The following is a 22,097-nucleotide window of genomic DNA, read 5'->3' on the forward strand; positions in this document are numbered from 1 at the left end:
GCCAAACTTGCATAAATTTTATATAGTCTGAATCTCTGGTTCATTCCGCGTACAACGGTATATCAGTCATCTCTCTAGGGCAATTAGCCTCCGATCTATACTCATTTAATTGAAAACTCTGCATTTTGCTCAAAATCGGCTCGGGTACCACGGGGACCTGTGAAAATGGCCTTGGGCTCCAAAAGGTTAAACAATATACTGCAACAATGTGGATAATTCTATACTTCTAGTAAACAGTCATGCACTAAAACTATGCAATTTTAATTAATTATATAAATGATTTTATGGCACATGTTTTATTTCCTTTCGCACCATGTTAGAAGAATATTCTATCCCATGATACAAGTTTGTATTAGGGACAAGATGATACCATAGAGTACGAAAAATGCCACCAGACACTTTTATGGAGTTTCAAATATCCTGACAATTATGTAAAGTGCATAATTTATAATGCAGGACCTAAATCCAAGAAAACTGTTTAACGGGTTACTTATTGCAAAATAGAAATGCAGTAATGTATAACTGGGGTTCTATTGTGTATATGTAGTTAGAAGATTCAGCAGGAAAGGCTTTGTGTATGGAAGGTATACCGTAAAAAACAGAAAAGAAAAAAGATATAGTCCAAAAGTAATTACATGCATTTCAACACTTCTTAAAAATTGAACTTCTTGTGTAAATGGAGCTTTTCTTCCCTTTATCTGATATGTTCTAACTGTTTGATCACAATTACTATTGTAGGGACTCCCCGATGGCTCAGTGGCAGCATTGTTGCCTTGTAATCAAGGGGTCCCGGGTTTGATGCCCTGTGGAGGCACATGGTGGTTCGGACCCCAATTTAAACTGTAGGTCCAGTCTCGATTAGCCTTACTGTGCATAAAGTGGACTTAAAACAGCAAATAAATAAAAATAAAAAAACAATTATGATTGTGCCAAAACTTAACACACTTTCAGGCTAGGTGAATTATTATAACTACACGTTGTCTACCAAAATAACAGATCCAAAATTTTTGACTTTTTCTTCACTCTTTTCTCCCAACATTTATACTTAGGTATAGTTGCAAAATTAAGAAAATATACACGTTTATTCGATGAAAACCCCCTACCACAAAGCTGGTTAAGATGAAAACTGAAGCTGTACTTTAACAAGACATTTAGACGTGCTTTAATTATTAATGCATCTAAAAATTAATTCTTCAGACTTTATCCTGGATGGGGAATATTTTTACAAAAATTCACACACACAAGATTGTAATTGTTAAAAGACAAAGTGAAAAAATCTTAACCACAACTCAATACAATTTCAGATTTCCAAATATTCAATTTGATGAAATCCCAGTACAGGTATATAAAATTGTAAGTTCACTATACTGTGAAAAAATAGCGAAAATTCTTGACACAAGCATAATTTTTTCTTGACTTTCTTGACTGGTAGACAGCCTGTATTATATATACGAGGGTCACTATTTATATTTTGAGCCTAACAATGAAAAAACAGGAATTTGGCATTGAAAACTGCTTTATTGTTTTTCGAAGTATTCTCCTTTATGATCAATACACTTTTGCATTCGTTCGAACCATTTGTCAAAGCAGTTTTTCCAATCTTCTTGAGACACATCCATAATATGGTTTTTGAATGCATCAATGGTGTCTTCCGCTGACGAAAATCGTTGTCCACGCAATTTATTCTTCACATTCGGGAACAAGAAGTCATTGGGTGCCAAATCAGGACTGTATGGTGGATGACCCATCAATTCGATTTTTTGACTGTTCATAAAGTCGGTTGTTAGATGAGATGTGTGACAGCTGGCATTGTCTTGATGAAGAATGATCCGACGGCGTTTGTTTGTTTTCCATATTTGACTGAAGACCTATGGCAAACAAATTGTTGTGTACCATTCAGAGTTGACCGTTCTACGTTCCTCTAAAGGCACAGTTGACACATGACCAATTTTCATGAAAATAAAAAACAGGCGACCATTTGTTTCGATGTGCTTCGAGCGCGAACAACTTTTGTTGGATTGGGTTCATCTTGAAACACCCATACAGTCGACTAGTCGACTGCTGTTTACGTTCCGGCTCATATGCATATATACATAATTCGTCACCTGTTACAATCTTATATACGTCTTTTGAAGCACCACGATTATATTTATTCAGCATTTGTTTGCACCAATTGACGCGAGCGTCTTTTTGAGTTTTTGTCAAATTATGTGGGATCCAACGAGAACATACCTTTCTCACAGCTAAATGATCATGTAATATTTTATATATGCTGGTGGAACTAATGCCTATGGTTGCCTCAATCTCACAGTATGTCACATTGAGACGAACTAACTGTGGAGGGTTTATCCAATACTCTACAGCACGATAAGGAACCCCTATCTGTTTCCCAAACTTGCCCCTTAACTTCCAACTAAATGCCGAACCGACAAACCCATCCCTATTCGCCTCGCCAGTAGCATAGGTAGCTATGACAAGTGAGCCACCGCTGAATATTTTCCAAAATTTAAAGTATTAATTGCGTAAAATTTACACTACCTGCCAATCCAACTGAACCTTAACTTTAATCTATCATTACTATCTGGGACACCCTATATATATATCTCACACGTGTGCAATTCCTTAATTATTCTTTAATTAAGTTGTCAATACCAACGATTTTTTGCAAATCACTCTGAAATTGATAATCTATGAAGATTTCTGTATATTTCCAAAGAGGATAATTAATTATGATCAGTGTGAACCTGAATTCCCCCCCTCCTGGAAGAGAAGACAGTTATTAGCACACAAATTATTAAATCTCTTTACACTGATAAATTATTTAGGTGAATGTGTAACACCACGGTTTCGAAATGCACATTTATTAACATAGCAAGTAATAAAAATAATGATCCCTTTCAGACATGATTTCCTTTGCAATAAGAAAATTAAACAAAATAAAAAAAAATGGATAGATTTCAAGTTTAACTAATTTATGAAAACATGTCTTCAAACAGCTTGTTTAACACATAAAAGCTGATAACAGCGGTGGTAGATTCCACACTTCAACTATAGGTTACTCATGTTTTAGAAAAGGTCACATGACCTGGAGTGACAATCATAACAATTCACTTTTACAATTAACAAATATGAAATGTTAATTTTATTCTCATTATAGGTCCATATTCATATCCTTTTCAAATATTATCGTTCAGCAAATTCCCGTAATCAAATTGTTTTCAATATGACGAAGCCACATCCTTTGTTATTTTCCTAGGTTCGTGACTCAAGAAGTTCACATATAATGGCCATAACACAATGCATGCATGCTTCAATCACTGAAACGTTATGTTTCAAAGCTTCTTCAACAACCATCCAGTTGTCACTTAACAGACAACAAAAGAAACAAACAAACTTTCGGTATCAAGCCACTTATTCGAAAATAACCATGCCGGTTCAGTACACATAGCATCAGCCGACTATAAGACTGGCAATTATTTAGCAAATGGCGTCGTTAGCCATAATCCTAAAACCATGAGGTCTCGTGCACATGCATAACGACAATAGCTTTCATCACGGAGTACAAAATGCTAGCATTTGAAGTACGTGTCACTACGGTAGATCTACCTTATACGCACTTAGATACAAGCTCAGATACCGGTATACGAAAAGTCACTTTAAAGAATGTCGTTCTACTTACGAGCTCCTGAAGCGAGGAAGGAAAGACATGCTGTCGTTCCGTTCATTTTTCAAGCATATCATTATTACCTGACGTTGAGTTCCCGGTAATTTTACCAACAACTGCTCTTCGATGTCTTGTGATCCTTTATAGCATAGTACGGAAGCGTACATCTGTACTAATTGCAAAGATTCTTCATGTTATTCCTCACGATAACATCGTTCGTGCACAATCCTTATGCATTTTTCCTCGAGGTCCATCATCCCACACATTCCTCCATCTCGATTGTTTCCCTTCCGGTCCTGCTCCCCTGTTCCTTTGTCCAACCATTCGGCACTTCCGCCGAATTGTCCACTCGCAAACACACAATAAGAAAAACTGAAACCTTTAACAATGAATGGTGTGTTAAGGAACTACTACTATGTATACTTCTCTTTTTCTTGCTTTGAACTGATGCCAAGCAACAATTAATAAATGAAACGTAAATAACCCACTGACGTCTTACCAGATTAAACGAATGTGTTTTATGAACACGTCCATGACCGAGAAATATCCCAACTGCAAATACGTACTAACAAATTTGGATATTGTCGCTGTTCACTAATTACCATATGTAACAACTATTGTTTCGCAACGACAATGCTAAAAACAGATAACAATGTTTCTTTTCTGTTAAAAAGGTAAGTTTTACTACCAATACGGCTTTTCTAAATAAATGAGGTTCTTTGCTCACAAGATCATGTGAAGGACATCTCGTGAGAAATTGTCGAACTCGATAATGAATTACTAGCTACGTTCGTGAAATCTCTTCAATTCGAAATATTTTCCTTGCTGGACGAGATAAAAGTTAACTCAATTTAATATTCATGCAATACGTAAACTATTCACATCGAGTCATATGAAAATTACCTACACTTTTGACATGAATTTTAAAATAATAAATACAGTCTGCATTTTAAATAGTGTTTATAACCATATTCGTTATAAATGGCGCCCAACAAGGGCAGAACCCATACAAAACACCTCACACAATATAAATGAACAGAGCACTCTAATATAGAACAACGGCATATACAAAACATAATGATTAAGTTACCTTATTTACACCAACATTACTCATTCTGCACAGTCTATTCATTTGAGATCTTCTCAGAGAGTGGGAATTCCCAGTTCACACTGGTCACTTCATCCATGCATACTCTGTGCATACTGACTCAGGAGTAGGACATCCATATACAAGCTAGCCCGCTGTAAGGTTGCACCCACTTGACAAAAGAGCCCGCCGCTGGTTTACCTATACTTGGCCCAAGTAACGGATATAAGTTCCTTTACTCCTAACCATTATCCTCTAGCATCATTTTATTTATAATCTTCAGATTGGCACAAAGCCAATAAATTAGGCGTGATCCTTTCAACAATTGCCAAACCCAATTCAATAACCTATGCATTTCATCCACTTACTTATCAATACCCTTATTTCCGTGAAAGGAACAATTTGTGTTCCCTCACGTACTCCCACAATTAGCAATTCAAACACCCCTATTTGGAATAGTTTACCACCACGTGTCGGCCCGCCGCAAAGTCAAACCTACTTGACAAATCGGTCCGCCGCTGGTTTAACTTCACTTGGCCTTCGCAATCACGAACCTTCCTTCACCACTAACCCTTACATGTTCAAGATGGGACTCGAAATCTTGGGATTTAATGATTATGTCATCGACATATACAACAGTGAAGTCGCTAAAGGATCCAAGAACACGGTTCATCACATCGACAAACACTGAAGTCCCATTAACTGACCCAAATACCACTCTCTTGAACTGGTATAATATCCCATCAAACGAAAAGGCCGTAAATTTTCTACTGTCTGGATCGAGAGGAACCTGCCAGTAGGCATTTCCCAAATCAAGGGATGTGAAGTATTTGCACCCTTGGAATGATGTCAGTAACTCGTTAATCTTCAGCGGTGCAAGTTGCTTGAGTTTGACATGCTGATTGATCTTTTTTAGATCAACACATAACCTGATAGCACCATCGGGTTTTGGAACAACCAGCAAAGGTGAATGGTATTCTGAATCAGAAAGTTCTATTACGTTCCATTCAAGCATCTGATTCAACTGTTCCTTTACCTTTGCACGATACGCATATGGAATGGGATAGTTTTTTCGTACAATGGGTTCGTTCGTGTCTAGCTCCATCCTATGCACATATTCCTTGCATAAACCCGGTACTTCGGTAAACATGTCTTGAAACTCTTGTAACATTGCAATTAATTGCGAAGAATGAGATTCGTCTAGAACTAAGGATCGTTTAATTTGGTCGCCGAATTCAGAAAAACATTTGCTTGAGGAGTCTTGTGAACAATAAACTTCTCTTATACTTAAATCTTGAGGACTTAGATCGACCTGTTCTAGTGGAGTAAACCTCAGGAAAACCTTACCATTGGGTGTATTATAAAAAAAGGCATTTAGATCAAAATTTAGCTCACCGTGAATTTTGTAGATAACATCTAAACCCAACAACAAAGGTACACTTAAACTCCTTACCACCACTAATTGAACAAATACGTCATGCCCACCTAAACTAATCATTAACTTAGTGATTCCATCTACTGCTTTTGATTTAGTTCCAGTATAATCTAACAACCTGATGTGTGAAGCAGGCTCCAATCTTGGCCTAGAAATAATGGAAGACAATTCTCTCCACGCATCATTGGACAGCAAGCTCAGTTCAGCCCCACTATCACAAAGTGCGGTAAATTCCCTATCAAGAATTTTTACTTTTATCAGGGCAGAACCTTTATTATGAAAATCTACATTAATCGGTATTTTAGAACTAATCTGATCATAAATGATCAAATGCTAGCATTTGAAGTACGTGTCACTACGGTAGATCTACCTTATACGCACTTAGATACAAGCTCAGATACCGGTATACGAAAAGTCACTTTAAAGAATGTCGTTCTACTTACGAGCTCCTGAAGCGAGGAAGGAAAGACATGCTGTCGTTCCGTTCATTTTTCAAGCATATCATTATTACCTGACGTTGAGTTCCCGGTAATTTTACCAACAACTGCTCTTCGATGTCTTGTGATCCTTTATAGCATAGTACGGAAGCGTACATCTGTACTAATTGCAAAGATTCTTCATGTTATTCCTCACGATAACATCGTTCGTGCACAATCCTTATGCATTTTTCCTCGAGGTCCATCATCCCACACATTCCTCCATCTCGATTGTTTCCCTTCCGGTCCTGCTCCCCTGTTCCTTTGTCCAACCATTCGGCACTTCCGCCGAATTGTCCACTCGCAAACACACAATAAGAAAAACTGAAACCTTTAACAATGAATGGTGTGTTAAGGAACTACTACTATGTATACTTCTCTTTTTCTTGCTTTGAACTGATGCCAAGCAACAATTAATAAATGAAACGTAAATAACCCACTGACGTCTTACCAGATTAAACGAATGTGTTTTATGAACACGTCCATGACCGAGAAATATCCCAACTGCAAATACGTACTAACAAATTTGGATATTGTCGCTGTTCACTAATTACCATATGTAACAACTATTGTTTCGCAACGACAATGCTAAAAACAGATAACAATGTTTCTTTTCTGTTAAAAAGGTAAGTTTTACTACCAATACGGCTTTTCTAAATAAATGAGGTTCTTTGCTCACAAGATCATGTGAAGGACATCTCGTGAGAAATTGTCGAACTCGATAATGAATTACTAGCTACGTTCGTGAAATCTCTTCAATTCGAAATATTTTCCTTGCTGGACGAGATAAAAGTTAACTCAATTTAATATTCATGCAATACGTAAACTATTCACATCGAGTCATATGAAAATTACCTACACTTTTGACATGAATTTTAAAATAATAAATACAGTCTGCATTTTAAATAGTGTTTATAACCATATTCGTTATAACATGACGATCTTGCAGTATTAGGTTTTGCACAGCATCAATGTTTTCTTGAACAACAACTGATTTTGGACGACATTCGCGAATCTCGTCGGTGAGCGAATGGCGGCCACGATTAAATTCGTTATACCAGCGTTTCACAGTGGCAAAGGATGGGGCTTCATCGCCAAATGTGGAAGTAAGTTGCACTCTTGTCTTGATAATCCACGTCGAAAATCGTAAAAAAATCATCGCACGATAATGTTCACGAGTTAATTCCATTTTATTGTTGTCGCGCAATCTCCAAGGCAACATAAACAACACAAATCAAGCTATTGACAAAACATTTGAAGTAGGTTATGGTCAATAATGCCAGACGATTCCGTGCAAACGTCAAATCGCGCCTAACTTCAATCAGTGTTGCCAAGGCTCAAAATATAAATAGTGACCCTCGTAGTATGTTTATAACTAGGGCTGAGTTGAAACCACTTTGAACCAATACCAATACCGGGTTTTCGTAAATGATTGTCGGGGTTTCCTCATTGTTCTCATTTTTCCGATCAGGTGAATGGCAGGGTGAATACAAATGCACGATATTGTTGAGAAACTCAACACGTTTTGTTCCTTATTTGTTTCATAGACCTCAGTTTCAGGCGGCAGAATTCCAAAATGGCGGATATTATTCGTGAGAAGGTGTTCTGTGTCCTTGAATATCACGCAACGAGATCTGTTACAGCAACGACATTTTCATGCACGATATCGGAAAAATGCACCGTCAGACAATTCGATTAGAATGTGGTATGCACAGTTCAAAGAAAAAGGTTGCATTTGCAAAGGCAAAAGCAGTGGTCAACCATCAGTGTCGGAACATGATGTGGAGCGAGTTCGTGAAACCTATCTATGGAGCCCGAAGAAATCTGTTTCTGCTGGATCCAAGGAACTAAACACTCCGAAGACAACATTATGGAGTGTTCTATGAAAACGGCTAAACATGAAACCATCCTGCCTAAGTCTGCATCAAAAGTCATCATGTAACGACCGTCGTGTATGGGAAACATTCCCCAGCGATATTCAAAATCTCATGGCTGACGATGATAATTTCATCGTGAATTTAGTTTCCACTGACGAGGTGACATTTCACCTAAGTGGAAAAGTAAACACACACAATGTGCACATATGGGGAAAGGAAAATCCTCATCAGTTTGTTGAGTTGGTTCGGGACTCGCCTAAAGTGAATGTTTTTTTGTGCTGTGTCACGAGAAAAGGTGTACGGTCCATTCTTCTTCATGGAGAAAACGGTTCGGGATAGACATTCCTGGATATGTTGAATGAGTGATTATTTCCTCAAGTGGAAGAAGATTCTAACACCTTCATCATGCAATTGGATGGATCCCCACCTCACTTCCACTCTGAAGTGCGATCATTGCTCAACAGAAAATTACCACAACGTTGGATTGGGCACGGGAGTGATGAGGATGAAAACCTTTTATCATGGCCACCTCGTTCCCCTGACCTTTCTCCTGGCGATTCTTTTCCTCTGGAAATACATAGAAGATAACGTTTACTATCCTCCATTACCCACTATCATTGAGGAACTGAAAACACACATAACGAATTCAATCAACAGTGTTACACGTGATATGCTATCCCGAGTGTGGCAGGAAATGGACTATCGCTTAGATATCTGCAGGATATCACGAGGCGAGCACATGGAACATTTGTGACTTTGTCATAAAAACTTGGTAAGTTTTCTAACATTTTGCCAAACATTTACGAAAACCCTGTATTTACAGATCCCTTACTTAGCCATACAGATCCTGGTACTTGGAAATTGTAACAGTTCAAAGTATTTTCCACTGCAACTAATAATAATTTTATCACAAAAGCCATTTCTCCTAGCACTGTTGTTGCAAAATCAGTGAAAATTATGCATTTTGCATATTTCAAGGATACTGTATTACGACTCTGTGAAAGTGTCAGATTGCATTTTTGCACACTCCGTGAGACACTTCGGACTCTGGAAAAGTATTGGCTTGGTGGTTAAAGTCTGATACCGATACCAGCACTGGTATTGGTATCACCTCAGCACCATTAACAACATAAAAAATAAAGTTATTTAAAACAAATAACAGATATACTTACAAGATTCTTCCCAGCTTTAATAAGAGGTTCAAAGTTGGAAGTTGGAGGCTCGGGATGTCTGCGCAGAACTGCACACTCCGGAAACTCTTGAACTATCTTCTTGGCCACAGAGATGTTCGCCAACAACATGAATTCTTCAACCATAGAGTTTGTCTCTCTCATCTGCTTTGCCTGGACTTCAATGGGGTCGTGGGTTTCACTGTCTACTTGGAAACGGATTTCTGGGGATGCCAGAACAAGAGCCCTAACAAGACAAAAATTGTACTTGTAGATCATGCTTGGTTTAAGGTCTAGGTAGGCAATGTAGAAAGAACACTCTTCTGCTAATTTTATAGATTCACCTTTTCTCTTTACAAGTGTGTCATGACTTGTGCCAGGCTAGTCAAAATAGCTTCATGTTTACCACATAATATTTCGTTCTCAAATTTTACAGAAGGTATCATGGGAATTACCTCACTGCGAAAATCCCAGGTACTACACAAATGGCCATTGTATGTTGACAATGTCAACAATTAAAAGAATAAAAACCATAAAATTAACACAAAATAAAGATTTTTTTGTCTCTAATGGGGAGTAGTTAAGTCCTCAAGAACAATAATCCATGCTCTATAAAAATAGTTCAAAGGTAGATAGGGGGGAAATGGAAGGAAAGCATGCAAATTCAGGGTGTCTACAATTTCATGAAAACAAAATTCCTTGGATTTTCCAGGTTTTGCAGATCAAGAATAAAAATTTTCCAGACTAAACCATTAGGTCAATTCATGTATTTAAGCATATGTGTAAGGTCACTTTATTATAGAACGCCACACTTAGAAACCCAAATACCCAACATGTAACAGCGAAAAGAAGGGAAACTGAATAGAAATTGACTGATTGAAAAGGGCATCAGTGGTGAAATTTTACGTAATACTTGGCACATATTGACTTCTGGTTAACAATTTTTTTATGAAATATCATAAGAATTATAGCACAAATATTACATAATTGTAGTAAAATTGGGTAACTACTTATATTAATCCTAATATGGACCGAACACAGCCCAAAAATTGCAAAAATAAGGGAAAATTCCCACTTCATGTAGTAGATTTCTACATGAAAACAAACATAACTAAGAAATCTAATTGATTTATATTAATATAAATCAAAAACTAAACAAACTTATACACAATAATAACATTTCAACTATTTTGATAATTTATGACATCTTTAACCAGCTATTAAAGGAACAATTTTGCTACTTTATAAATATCTAACACACAAAAAAATAAGAAATTAATTCCCTTATATATATTAAATAATAATGTATTTTTAAATATTTAAAACTTTTATATTTAATAACATTTTTAATATGTATATTGTATGTGCGTTTGTGTAGATTAAAATCTTCGCACCCTGCTGGTTGACACCCTGAAAACGCTTGTTTATGTGCAGTAGGATAACTCATGAGAAATAGAGGGGAGTAAGGCACAGCCGATATGATCTGGACTGTGACATGTAAGATGCAAGACACCATATATGGAAGTCTTCAATGCTATTTCCCTATAGCTGCAGCACCTAAATCTCTAGACCTACAGTACTCATGACCATCATGCTGAATAAGACGGATGAGAAAGAAAATCCATAATGTAATGATGCTTACCCATTTTCTATTCTCTTCTGCTTCAGGATTTTAGCTAAGGAATTAAGTCCCCTTAGAGACTTTGCTAAGGAATCTTGCTGCTTCTTATCGTCAATTCTATTCTGTGCTTCTTCATATGTCATAGCACTTCGAGACCTGAATATAAAACATGCATTTTAGTTTACACACCCATTCATGCAACTTCAATATCAGTACAGAAATTGCTACTAGTGTGAGTAGAGCCAGAGGCACCTAAAAGTGGACAATGATTCTTTTTTCCCACATCACATTAACATACTCAATGTACATGTTAAAAAAAGCAGAAAAATAATATTTGTAAATATCTTATCAAATTTTGCACTTGTCATTTGCAATTAAAAATAATAGGAATGCTTTACAAATATGGCACTTTAGAAATACCAATAACATATCAAACATTTTGTGAAAAAGTAGAACAATGTGTATTCATCTCCTTAATCAATCAATACACGTATATCTGAGAGTGCAGTACATTTCCTTCTAAGAAAAACAAAAATTGCATATTTAGAAATTTAGTTGCCAAAAGCAATTTATTTTATATTAAAAGAACAAAAACAAACTGGAAAAATTATGAACTCATTTCCAGCCTTAAAAAATTATTATTAATAAAGTAAATGTTTTAAAAGCATTTGTTATTGTATAAGTATAATAGAAAAATGATTAAACAATATCAGTAACTTACAATAAACTAATGCATTTTGTATTCCTCAATTCTAATTTTCTCAAAAAATCCAATATTCTACATATCAAGAGGACAGACTAACCAATTGGTAATACTGCCAATAATTTTACTGATTCAATATTTCTATGAAAATAAAAGTACAATTCTTATATCATATACCACTATGCCATTGAAGAAGCCCACTATATAACTTTAAATGTTCTTGTAAATTTTACAAAAAAAAAAAAAACAAGTTTATATCTGCATTTTAAGTAAAACCTACAAAGGGGTTGTACTCACTTTTTTCCAGAGTATCTCTCACACACATTTACGTACGAGAAGAAAACCTACTCTTACCTAATAATACTCTTATGGAAGCGAGTAGCCACTATGTCAGCATCTCGTGTTATTTCCCAAATGCAAGAGAAGGCAAATCGTTCCTCCCCACCTCGTAGTGAACACAGATTCGAGCTGAGCAATTCTTGAAAGAAAAAAAAGCATTGATTAGGAAATAAGTTGTCTTCCAGTAAAAATGAAACCACCAGGGTTCACATTTGTCATGGTAGTGCAGATAAACAAGTTATATCAAGATGATTAAATCCTATCTAAATGAAAGTCCTATATTAATTTAACTTCCAGACTGGACATTATCATGGAAATTGCACATTTCTTAAGCAGAAAACTGATGTAATTATACTGTGTGATCTCTGAACAGATTGTTTTATTCAATCTTTGTAGCTGGCCCCCTTGGCAGAGTGGTTAGCACATCGTGCTACGACGCCAAGGGTCCCGGGTTCGAATCCCAGCCTGGGCATGGATGTTTGCGAGTGTCCATTCATCAATTTCATCATATCACTCATCCGCATCTTCGCAAATTATCCAAAAATGGCACAAAGGCGAACTAAAATAAAGCAAGTCAATCAATATTTGCAGCTTGTTTAGTTGTTAGAATTTTATGGACACTGTAATTTCATGGTGTTAATATTACTAACACCACAATTGTAAAACAATGTAAATACAATTCTACTAGTGAGAGGTTTACTGACATGTTGCATTTTGCAGTTTGGTAAGCCAGTTAAAAAAGAACAGAAAACATAATTTGGAGTTTTAAAGTAAAATCTGTAAATTAACCTTGAAGTGTTGTATGGAAATTGTTTGGTTCCTTTTATTAATGTGATAAGAAAATACAGGGTGTTCATAAAGTCATTACAAAAAAAACATAGCTCGGAAACTACATGCAATAGAACAATGCTGTTGATTGCAAAATGAGCTACAACTCTTCAAGTTTATATGCCATACACCTCAATGTTGCTCTCAGAACATCAAGGCGGTAATCCACTTCTGCCCATACACGGCCCAGCATATCACCAGTAACAGTTAGGATACTCTCCGTTATTAGTTTTCGAAGAGTAGCAACATCTGGAACAGGAGTGTGGTAAATACCATATTTGACATACCCCCAGAGGAAGAAATCCAAGAGTGTGATATTAGGGGAGCGCGGTGATCAGGGAATAGGTCCATCATGGCCTATCTACCTGCCAGGGAAATGTCTAGTCAGAAGACCTCGAACATCCTTGGACCAATGAGGATGTTCCCCATCTTGTTGAAAAATTATGGTTGGCTGGAATTTTGCAATCAACAGCATTGTTCTATTGCATGTAGTTTTCGAGCTATGATTTTTTTATGGTACCGCAACTTTATGAACACCCTGTACAAGTGAAAATTTTAAAATAAAGAGCCTGAGTGGACATCAAGATAAAAAGAAAGCCAATAAAATCAAATCTCTTGTGTGTATGTAAATCAACACATACAACTATGAATTCATTAATTTACCTGGCACCATGTCTATTCTCTTGTCAACCAAATACACTGTTGTAGCTCTTAATCGTGCCTCTCTATCCAGAGCATTCCCTGGTCTGATAAAATGGCTCACATCAGCAATGTGCACACCAACCTGAAAAAAAGTTACCAAGTATAAAAAATAGAGTTGCAAAAAAGCAGGCTTTTTTGAATGGACTTTTTTTTCCGATAATTTTTTTTTTTGGAAAAAAAAAACTGTAAATTTTGGCATTTTACCAATTACAGATAACCTATTTCAGTTGAAGTTACTGTTATGAGTTTACAGGTGTGTAGTGACATATTTTACAAGTAGCTAAAAGAAAATGTACATGTTGTAGCAGCCAAAAGACAGTTATTGGCCAATCCCAGTGGACACATATTGCATAGTGGTTAAGATACAATTTAAACCCTAGCTAATCGGGAGGGGGCACTTTGGAGGCCCACCACCTCTTATTTTTTAGATTTTTCAACTGTTTTAAAATAATAAATTACATAGTTTCCTAGGATGTTTCTAATATTTAATTATTACTTTTGCTCATAAAAACATAAATGTAATGTAATTAGGAGGCAAAATGCACTTGGTGGGCATATCAGGCACCATCTTTGAATGTGTCTTATTTGAGACACTCATGCCAGTGACAGTGTACAATTGACTGATAATGATGGTAATTATTGTAATTATTATATTTAATAAACAAAAACAATTCTGCAAACTAAAAATCATTATTAAAAAAAATATTATGGATTTTCTGAGTTTTAGTGAATGATAAAATATATGGACACTCATACAATAATTGGTTATTATTTTTTATTAATGATAGTAATTTTTGTAATTATTATAATTAATAAATAACTGCTGATGTAATCAGCAGAGGAAGCAGTGATTCAATAATAAAATGGTTTCTTGAATTTTAGTGAAAAAAAAAAAAAAAAAAAAACCGTGTGGGCCTGTGAGCTTTTATAATCCTTTTATAATCTCTGGAGTGGCATAAAGTAATGCTGTTGCCTTGTAATAAGAGATTTATTTTTGCCATTTGCGGCCAGTCTTATTTGCTTCAGCTTCAGTTTTAGTGTCAGTGTTTTTCAGCCGCTGGGCCGCAAAAGGTCCGTTGCACCCAGGGGTTGACGACTAATTCAAATCTAATTTTATATATGACAGCGAGTCTATACATAATTGAAATATGATTATGCCATAGTTGATGTATTAATATTAATTGAGGGTGCATATTAATCAAACTTTAAAGATCAGAAATGTATTTATGAGTGAAATTTTTGGTTCAGGGCATCGACTTGTAAGAAATAAATTTACTGGGCTGTGGTCTCACAAAGGTTGAGAACCACTGCAGCAAACAACCAAAATACATCACTAGTTGCTCCATGCCCAGGTTTAGCGGCCATTTAACCAAATTATACATGATGTACTGGAAAGTCAGAATACAAATATATTTTACTGACACAAAATTTAATGTAAAGAGATTTGATACTAGATTTTCAAAAGGTAGAACAGTATTTTCTTTTTTTGCTTCATGTATGTGTTCGTATATCAAATTCAAACATTGAAAATCATATCATACTATTAGGTTCAATTAAAAACACATACAAAACTACTCTAGTTATGTAAATATGTTTATACTACATAGATATATTTAATAAACCTACGGAATTTGAAGATAACACTTTGAAAGAACCGCCCATTCAAAAAAGCCAGCTTTCTTGAAAACGCTGTTTATGTCTAGATACGAATCTCATATTGTAAATTGTATTTTATATTTAGAAATGAGTATCTATTTTACAGTAGGGAGGTAAACAAAAAAGCATGGAACAGGAAAAATACTGCCAACTCATGTATTTTCATTGATTTGAAAAGCCGAACCAAAACAGCTGCGGCCGTATTTTTTCTGACTACTTCCAACTCTAATAAAAAATGAGCCAATGCAACCCTGCAACACAAATTATAAAATTAATCCAATTTATATTTTTCTAAATAAAAATTAAACTAAGAAAAGTCAGAGGTCTTCAAAAATTGGTATGAAACAATTTTCAACAATTGTATTCTTATATTCTAATTTGAAACAAAATATAATATCCAACATACAGTTTACCCAAGATAAACTGCAAACTTGCAAAGTAAAGTGCGCAGTTATTTGTTTCCTCCTCTCATGCCTGTGAGCCCTGCAACTACAGCAGCATTATCATCTTTGTCAAGCTATACATTCCTGCACAAAGAACAGGTAAACAATTTTAAATAATAGTGTGTAAACAAAATTACCTCATAGTTCCCATTTTCCAGCTCTCGACAATGAAGTGCATCATCAATGTCAGTGCATCCTGGTGGATCAACACTGCAAATATCTATATGTCGAAGATCCACACGCTTCTCTACATCCTAAAATAGGGAAAAATAAAAAAAAGTTACAAAATTAAAATCGAATATTTTGGTTTGACTGACTGATGTTAAAATTATTATTTAACATGGGGACAAGCTAATCTCCAACAACAAAATATCACACATTTCACAAATATGACATTACTGTCTGTAATTTAAACCACTTGCACCGAAACAAAATCTACAAAAAATATCACATGGCTATGATAAATTGAGTGCAAGAACAAAAATGAAGTGATGCTACAAATTTGGGTTACTTTTTTTGTGCCACCCTGTACTTTAAAGCAGAGCAATCAATGTAGTTTTGAACAAGATGTACAATAATGCTTAGTTAAAGATAAAGTTCCCCTTGTACATTTATACAACTATTTATTTGAGGCTGTGTGAACCACAGAGCCACTCTATGCAGGGAAGAAGGCTGAAAAAATTCGAACTTAGGTCGACACATGTGTGTGTATGGGGGGGGGGGGGTAGACGACGACAATGACGTAAATGCACTATCTACCTCGCAAAAATTCGAACATTTTTCAAAGGGCACATACAACGAAACTTCGGCACTAGTTTCTGTAAACAAATGTGAGCACAGATGCAACACAACTTGGAAGGGGAGATTTTCAGCCTGAAACAGGATATCTATTGTAGCCAATGATTGCATCGCACACACACTCAGGGTGTTGCTATATAACACGACCAAATTTCACAGTGCCCCCTGAGGGGGCATTGTGGCACCTTCCACCAAGGACTTATTTTATTTTTTCACATATTGATAAATAATGTACACAGTTGGAATGAAATATAACACACACACACGTGAAAGACCCTTAAGACCTTATTGTATTTCTTCAAAAAATTTGCACGATTGAAATTTAATAAGGAAAATATTGTGGTAGTTAACGAAGAACTACCGTTATGGGGGAGCAGGAAGCTTAACCGGGAGAGACTAAAATAGGCACGACAAACGATAGGGACGACGAGAGATAGGGCGCGAACAAAGGTAAGAATTACGAAGGATAGGGGCGACGAGAGATAGGGGGCAAACAAAAATAAGAATTACGAAGGATAGGGGCGACGAGAGATAGGGGGCAAACAAAAATAAGAATTACGAAGGATAGGGGCGACGAAAGATAGGGGGCGAACAAAAATAAGAATTACGATTGACAGAGGTAACGAGAGATAGGGGGCGAACAAAAATAAGAATTACGAAGGATAGGGGTAACGAGAGATAGAGGGCGAAAAAGATAAGAATTACGAAGGATAGGGGCGACGAGAGATAGGTTTGAGTTGTTGTTTTAAGTCCACTTTATGCACAGTAAGGCTAATCGGGACTGGACCTACAGTTTAAAGTGGGATCCGAACCACTTGTGCCTCCACCGGGTATCGAACCCGGGACCCCTTGATTACAAGGCAATGACGCTACCACTGCGCCATGGGGGAGGTCCGCGACGAGAGATAGGGGGCGAACAAAAATAAGAATTACGAAGGATAGGGGTAACGAGAGATAGGGGGCGAAAAAATAAGAAATAGGTAGAATAGGGGTAACGAGAGATAGGGGCGAACAGAGATAAGAATTACGAAGGATAGGGGTAAGGTGATATAGGGGGCGAACAAAGATAAGAATTACGAAGGATAGGGGGCGAACAAAGATAATAATTACGAAGGATAGGGGCGACGAGAGATAGAGGGCAAACAAAAATAAGAATTACGAAGGATAGGGGTAACGAGAGATAAGAGGCGAACAAAGATAAGAATGACGAAGAATGGGGCGACAAGAGATAATAGGCGAACAAAGATAAGAATTACAAATGATGGGGACGTCGAGAGATAGGGGGTGGACAAAGACAAAGATTACAAAGAATAGGGGTAACGAGAGAATGGGGGGTGAACAAAGATAATAATTACGAAGGATGGAGGCATTGAGAGATACTGGGCAAACAAAGATAAGAATTACGAAGGATAGGGGCGATGAGAGATAGGGGGTGAACAAAGATAAGAATTACGAAGGATAGGGGTACCGAGAGATAGGGGGCTAACAAAGATAAGAATTACGAAGGATAGGGGTACCGAGAGATAGGGGGTTAACAAAGATAAGAATTACGAAGGATAGGGGAGACGAGAGATAGGTGGTGAAAAAAGATAAGAATTACGAAGAATGGGGCGACGAGAGATAAGGGGCGAACAAAGATAAGAATGAGGAAGAATGGGGCGACAAGAGATAATAGGCGAACAAAGATAAGAATTACAAAGGATGGGGGCGTCGAGAGATAGGGGGTGAACAAAGACAAGAATTACAAAGAATAGAGGTAACGAGAGATAGGGGGTGAACAAAGATAAGAATGACGAAGAATGGGCCGACGAGACATAAGGGGCGAACATAGATAAGAATTACAAAAGATGGGAGCGTTGAGAGATACTGGGCGAACAAAGATAAGAATTATGAAGGATAGGGGGCGAACAAAGATAAGAATCACAAAGGATGGGGGCGTCGAGATAGGGGACGAACAAAGATAAGAACTATGAAGGATAGGGGCGACGAGAGATAAGGTGCGAACAAAGATAAGAATTAGGAAGAATAGGGGTAACGAGAGATAGGGGGCGCACAAAGATACGAATAACGAAGGATAGGGGTAACGAGTGATAGGGGGCGAACAAAGATAAGAATTGCGAAGGATAGGGGCGACGAGAAATAAGGGACAAACAAAAATAAGAATTACGAAGGATAGGGGTAACGAGAGATAGGGGGCGAACAAAGATAAGAATTACGTAGGACAGGGGTAACGAGAGATAGGGGGCGAACAAAGATAAGAATTACGAAGGATAGGGGTAACGAGAGATAGGGGGCGAACAAAGATAAGAATTACGAAGGATAGGGGGCGAACAAAGATAAGAATTATGAAGAATAGGGGCGACGAGAGATACTGGGCGAACAAAGATAAGAACTATGAAGGATAGGGGCGACGAGAGATAAGGTGCGAAGAAAGATAAGAATTAGGAAGAATAGGGGTAACGAGAGATAGGGGGCGCACAAAGATACGAATAACGAAGGATAGGGGTAACGAGTGATAGGGGGCGAACAAAGATAAGAATTGCGAAGAATAGGGGCGACGAGAAATAAGGGGCAAACAAAAATAAGAATTACGAAGGATAGGGGTAACGAGAGATAGGGGGCGAACAAAGATAAGAGTTACGTAGGATAGGGGTAACGAGTGATAGGGGGCGAACAAAGATAAGAATTGCGAAGAATAGGGGCGACGAGAAATAAGGGGCAAACAAAAATAAGAATTACGAAGGATAGGGGTAACGAGAGATAGGGGGCGCACAAAGATACGAATAACGAAGGATAGGGGTAACGAGTGATAGGGGGCGAACAAAGATAAGAATTGCGAAGAATAGGGGCGACGAGAAATAAGGGGCAAACAAAAATAAGAATTACGAAGGATAGGGGTAACGAGAGATAGGGGGCGAACAAAAATAAGAATTACGAAGGATAGGGGTAACGAGAGATAGGGGGTGAACAAAGATAAGAATTACGAAGGATAGGGGTAACGAGAGATAGGGGGCGAACAAAGATAAGAATTACGAAGGATAGGGGGCGAACAAAGATAAGAATTATGAAGAATAGGGGCGACGAGAGATACTGGGCGAACAAAGATAAGAACTATGAAGGATAGGGGCGACGAGAGATAAGGTGCGAACAAAGATAAGAATTAGGAAGAACAGGGGTAACGAGAGATAGGTGGCGCACAAAGATACGAATAACGAAGGATAGGGGTAACGAGTGATAGGGGGCGAACAAAGATAAGAATTGCGAAGGATAGGGGCGACGAGAAATAAGGGGCAAACAAAAATAAGAATTACGAAGGATAGGGGTAACGAGAGATAGGGGGCGAACAAAGATAAGAATTACGTAGGATAGGGGTAACGAGAGATAGGGGGGAACAAAGATAAGAATTACGAAGGATAGGGGTAACGAGAGATAGGGGGTGAACAAAGATAAGAATTACGAAGGATAGGAGCGAACAAAGATAAGAATGTCGAAGAATGGGCCGACGAGAAATAAGGTGCGAACAAAGATAAGAATTACAAAAGATGAGGGCGTCGAGAGATAGGGGGTGAACAAAGATAAATATTACGAAGAATAGGGGTAACGAGAGATAGGGGACGAACAAAAATAAGAATTAGGAAGGATAGGGGTAACGAGAAATAGGGGGCGAACAAAGATAAGAATTACGAAGAATAGGGGCGACGAGAGATAAGGGCGAACAAAGATAAGAATTAGGAAGGATAGGGGCGACGAGAGATAGGGGGCGCACAAAGATAATAATTACGAAGGATAGGGGTAACGAGAGATAGGGGGCGAACAAAGATAAGAATTACGAAGGCTAGGGGGCGAACAAAGATAAGAATTACGAAGGATAGGGGTAACGAGAGATAGGGGGCGAACAAAAATAAGAATTACGAAGGATAGGGGTAACGAGAGATAGGGGGCGAACAAAAATAAGAATTACGAAGGATAGGTGTAACGAGAGATAGGGGGCGCACAAAGATAAGAATTACGAAGGATAGGGGTAACGAGAGATAGGGGGCGAACAAAGATAAGAATTACGAAGGATAGGGGGCGAACAAAGATAAGAATTACGAAGGATAGGGGGCGAACAAAGATAAGAATTACGAAGGATAGGGGGCGAACAAAGATAAGAATTACGAAGGATAGGGGGCGAACAAAGATAATAATTACGAAGGATAGGGGTAACGAGAGACAAGGGGCGAACAAAGATAAGAATTACAAAGGATGGGGGCGTCGAGAGATAGGGGGCGAACAAAGATAAGAATTACGAAGGATAGGGGTAACGATAGATAAGGGGCGAACAAAGATAAGAATTACGAAGGATAGGGGCGACGAGAGATAGGGGGTGAACAAAGATAAGAATTACGAAGGATGGGGGCGACGAGAGACGGTGGCCAAAAAAAGATAAGAATGATGAAAGATGGGACGCGATGAATGATAAGTGTGCGACAAGAGACAGGGGGCGAACGATAAGAATTACGAACGATGTGGGCTGCGAGAGACAGGTGGTAAACAAATATTAGAATTACGAATGATGGGGGCGACGAGAGATAGAGAGCGAAGAATGTGGATTTTCTGACTTAAAAACATTATAAGCATGCAATTCATGATTGTAACTGCTCTCATAGCGCAAGAAATACTATGGCTGGCTGGGAGGGGAGCAAAAACATGACACACTACTGAGCTTCCAAAATTTAGTTACGACAGTGATTTTATGGCGTATATGATAGGACCGTAATTTGTGAGGAAATTGTGTTGGACACAGAAAGTTCTGATGGGGGAGGGAGAGAGTCGTATTGGGCGCCCGCCCCTCCGAGAGAACACCCCTAAAGAAAGTCTTTAATCAGCCACTGAAATAAACTTGTAAGGATGCGCGTATGGATTAAAATTACTCAGCCGATTTTGAAATATATTTTTTGATCACTTCCGATGAGTGTCTGCAACCTTCTAAAATAACTTTCCAGTGAACCCTTCCGAGTGTCGGGACTTTGAATCGGCAGCTTGTTTGTTCGTTAGTTCAGCTCGCAGGGCCGTAGAAACACTGCCTGGGTAAATTTCACCATACGCGTGCTCATATGTTTCAGTTTGGTATTTCAACACATTCTTTTTTCCTTTATCAATTGTGTGATTCAATGCAAATATTAAAAATGAATAAAATTAGATTAATCAATGAATGTATTACTATTTACATGCTTTAAAACAATTAAAATTCGGACTCGAGAAGTAATTTTTCTTCTGGGTATTTTTTACTCAGCTTGCATCTTTACATCATAGCAGA

At 37.5% G+C, this 22,097-nt stretch overlaps 1 protein-coding gene across 1 annotated transcript in view; it reads right to left on the reverse strand.

Moving 5' to 3' along the window:
- Window positions 1-22,097, reverse strand: part of Dis3 (exosome complex exonuclease RRP44-like protein Dis3) — a 126,187-nt gene that overhangs the window by 20,529 nt on the left and 83,561 nt on the right. Inside the window, exons 10-14 of the mRNA XM_083119135.1 lie at window positions 16,138-16,254; window positions 13,863-13,983; window positions 12,387-12,510; window positions 11,351-11,485; window positions 9,712-9,955 (exon numbers count right to left, since the gene is read on the reverse strand). Of these exons, the coding sequence (XP_082975261.1) occupies window positions 9,712-9,955; window positions 11,351-11,485; window positions 12,387-12,510; window positions 13,863-13,983; window positions 16,138-16,254 (741 nt within the window). The remainder of the gene's footprint in view (window positions 1-9,711; window positions 9,956-11,350; window positions 11,486-12,386; window positions 12,511-13,862; window positions 13,984-16,137; window positions 16,255-22,097) is intronic.

Source organism: Lepisma saccharinum, chromosome 3, assembly GCF_977018435.1.
Source record: "Lepisma saccharinum chromosome 3, izLepSacc3.1, whole genome shotgun sequence".
NCBI lineage: Eukaryota > Metazoa > Arthropoda > Insecta > Zygentoma > Lepismatidae > Lepisma > Lepisma saccharinum.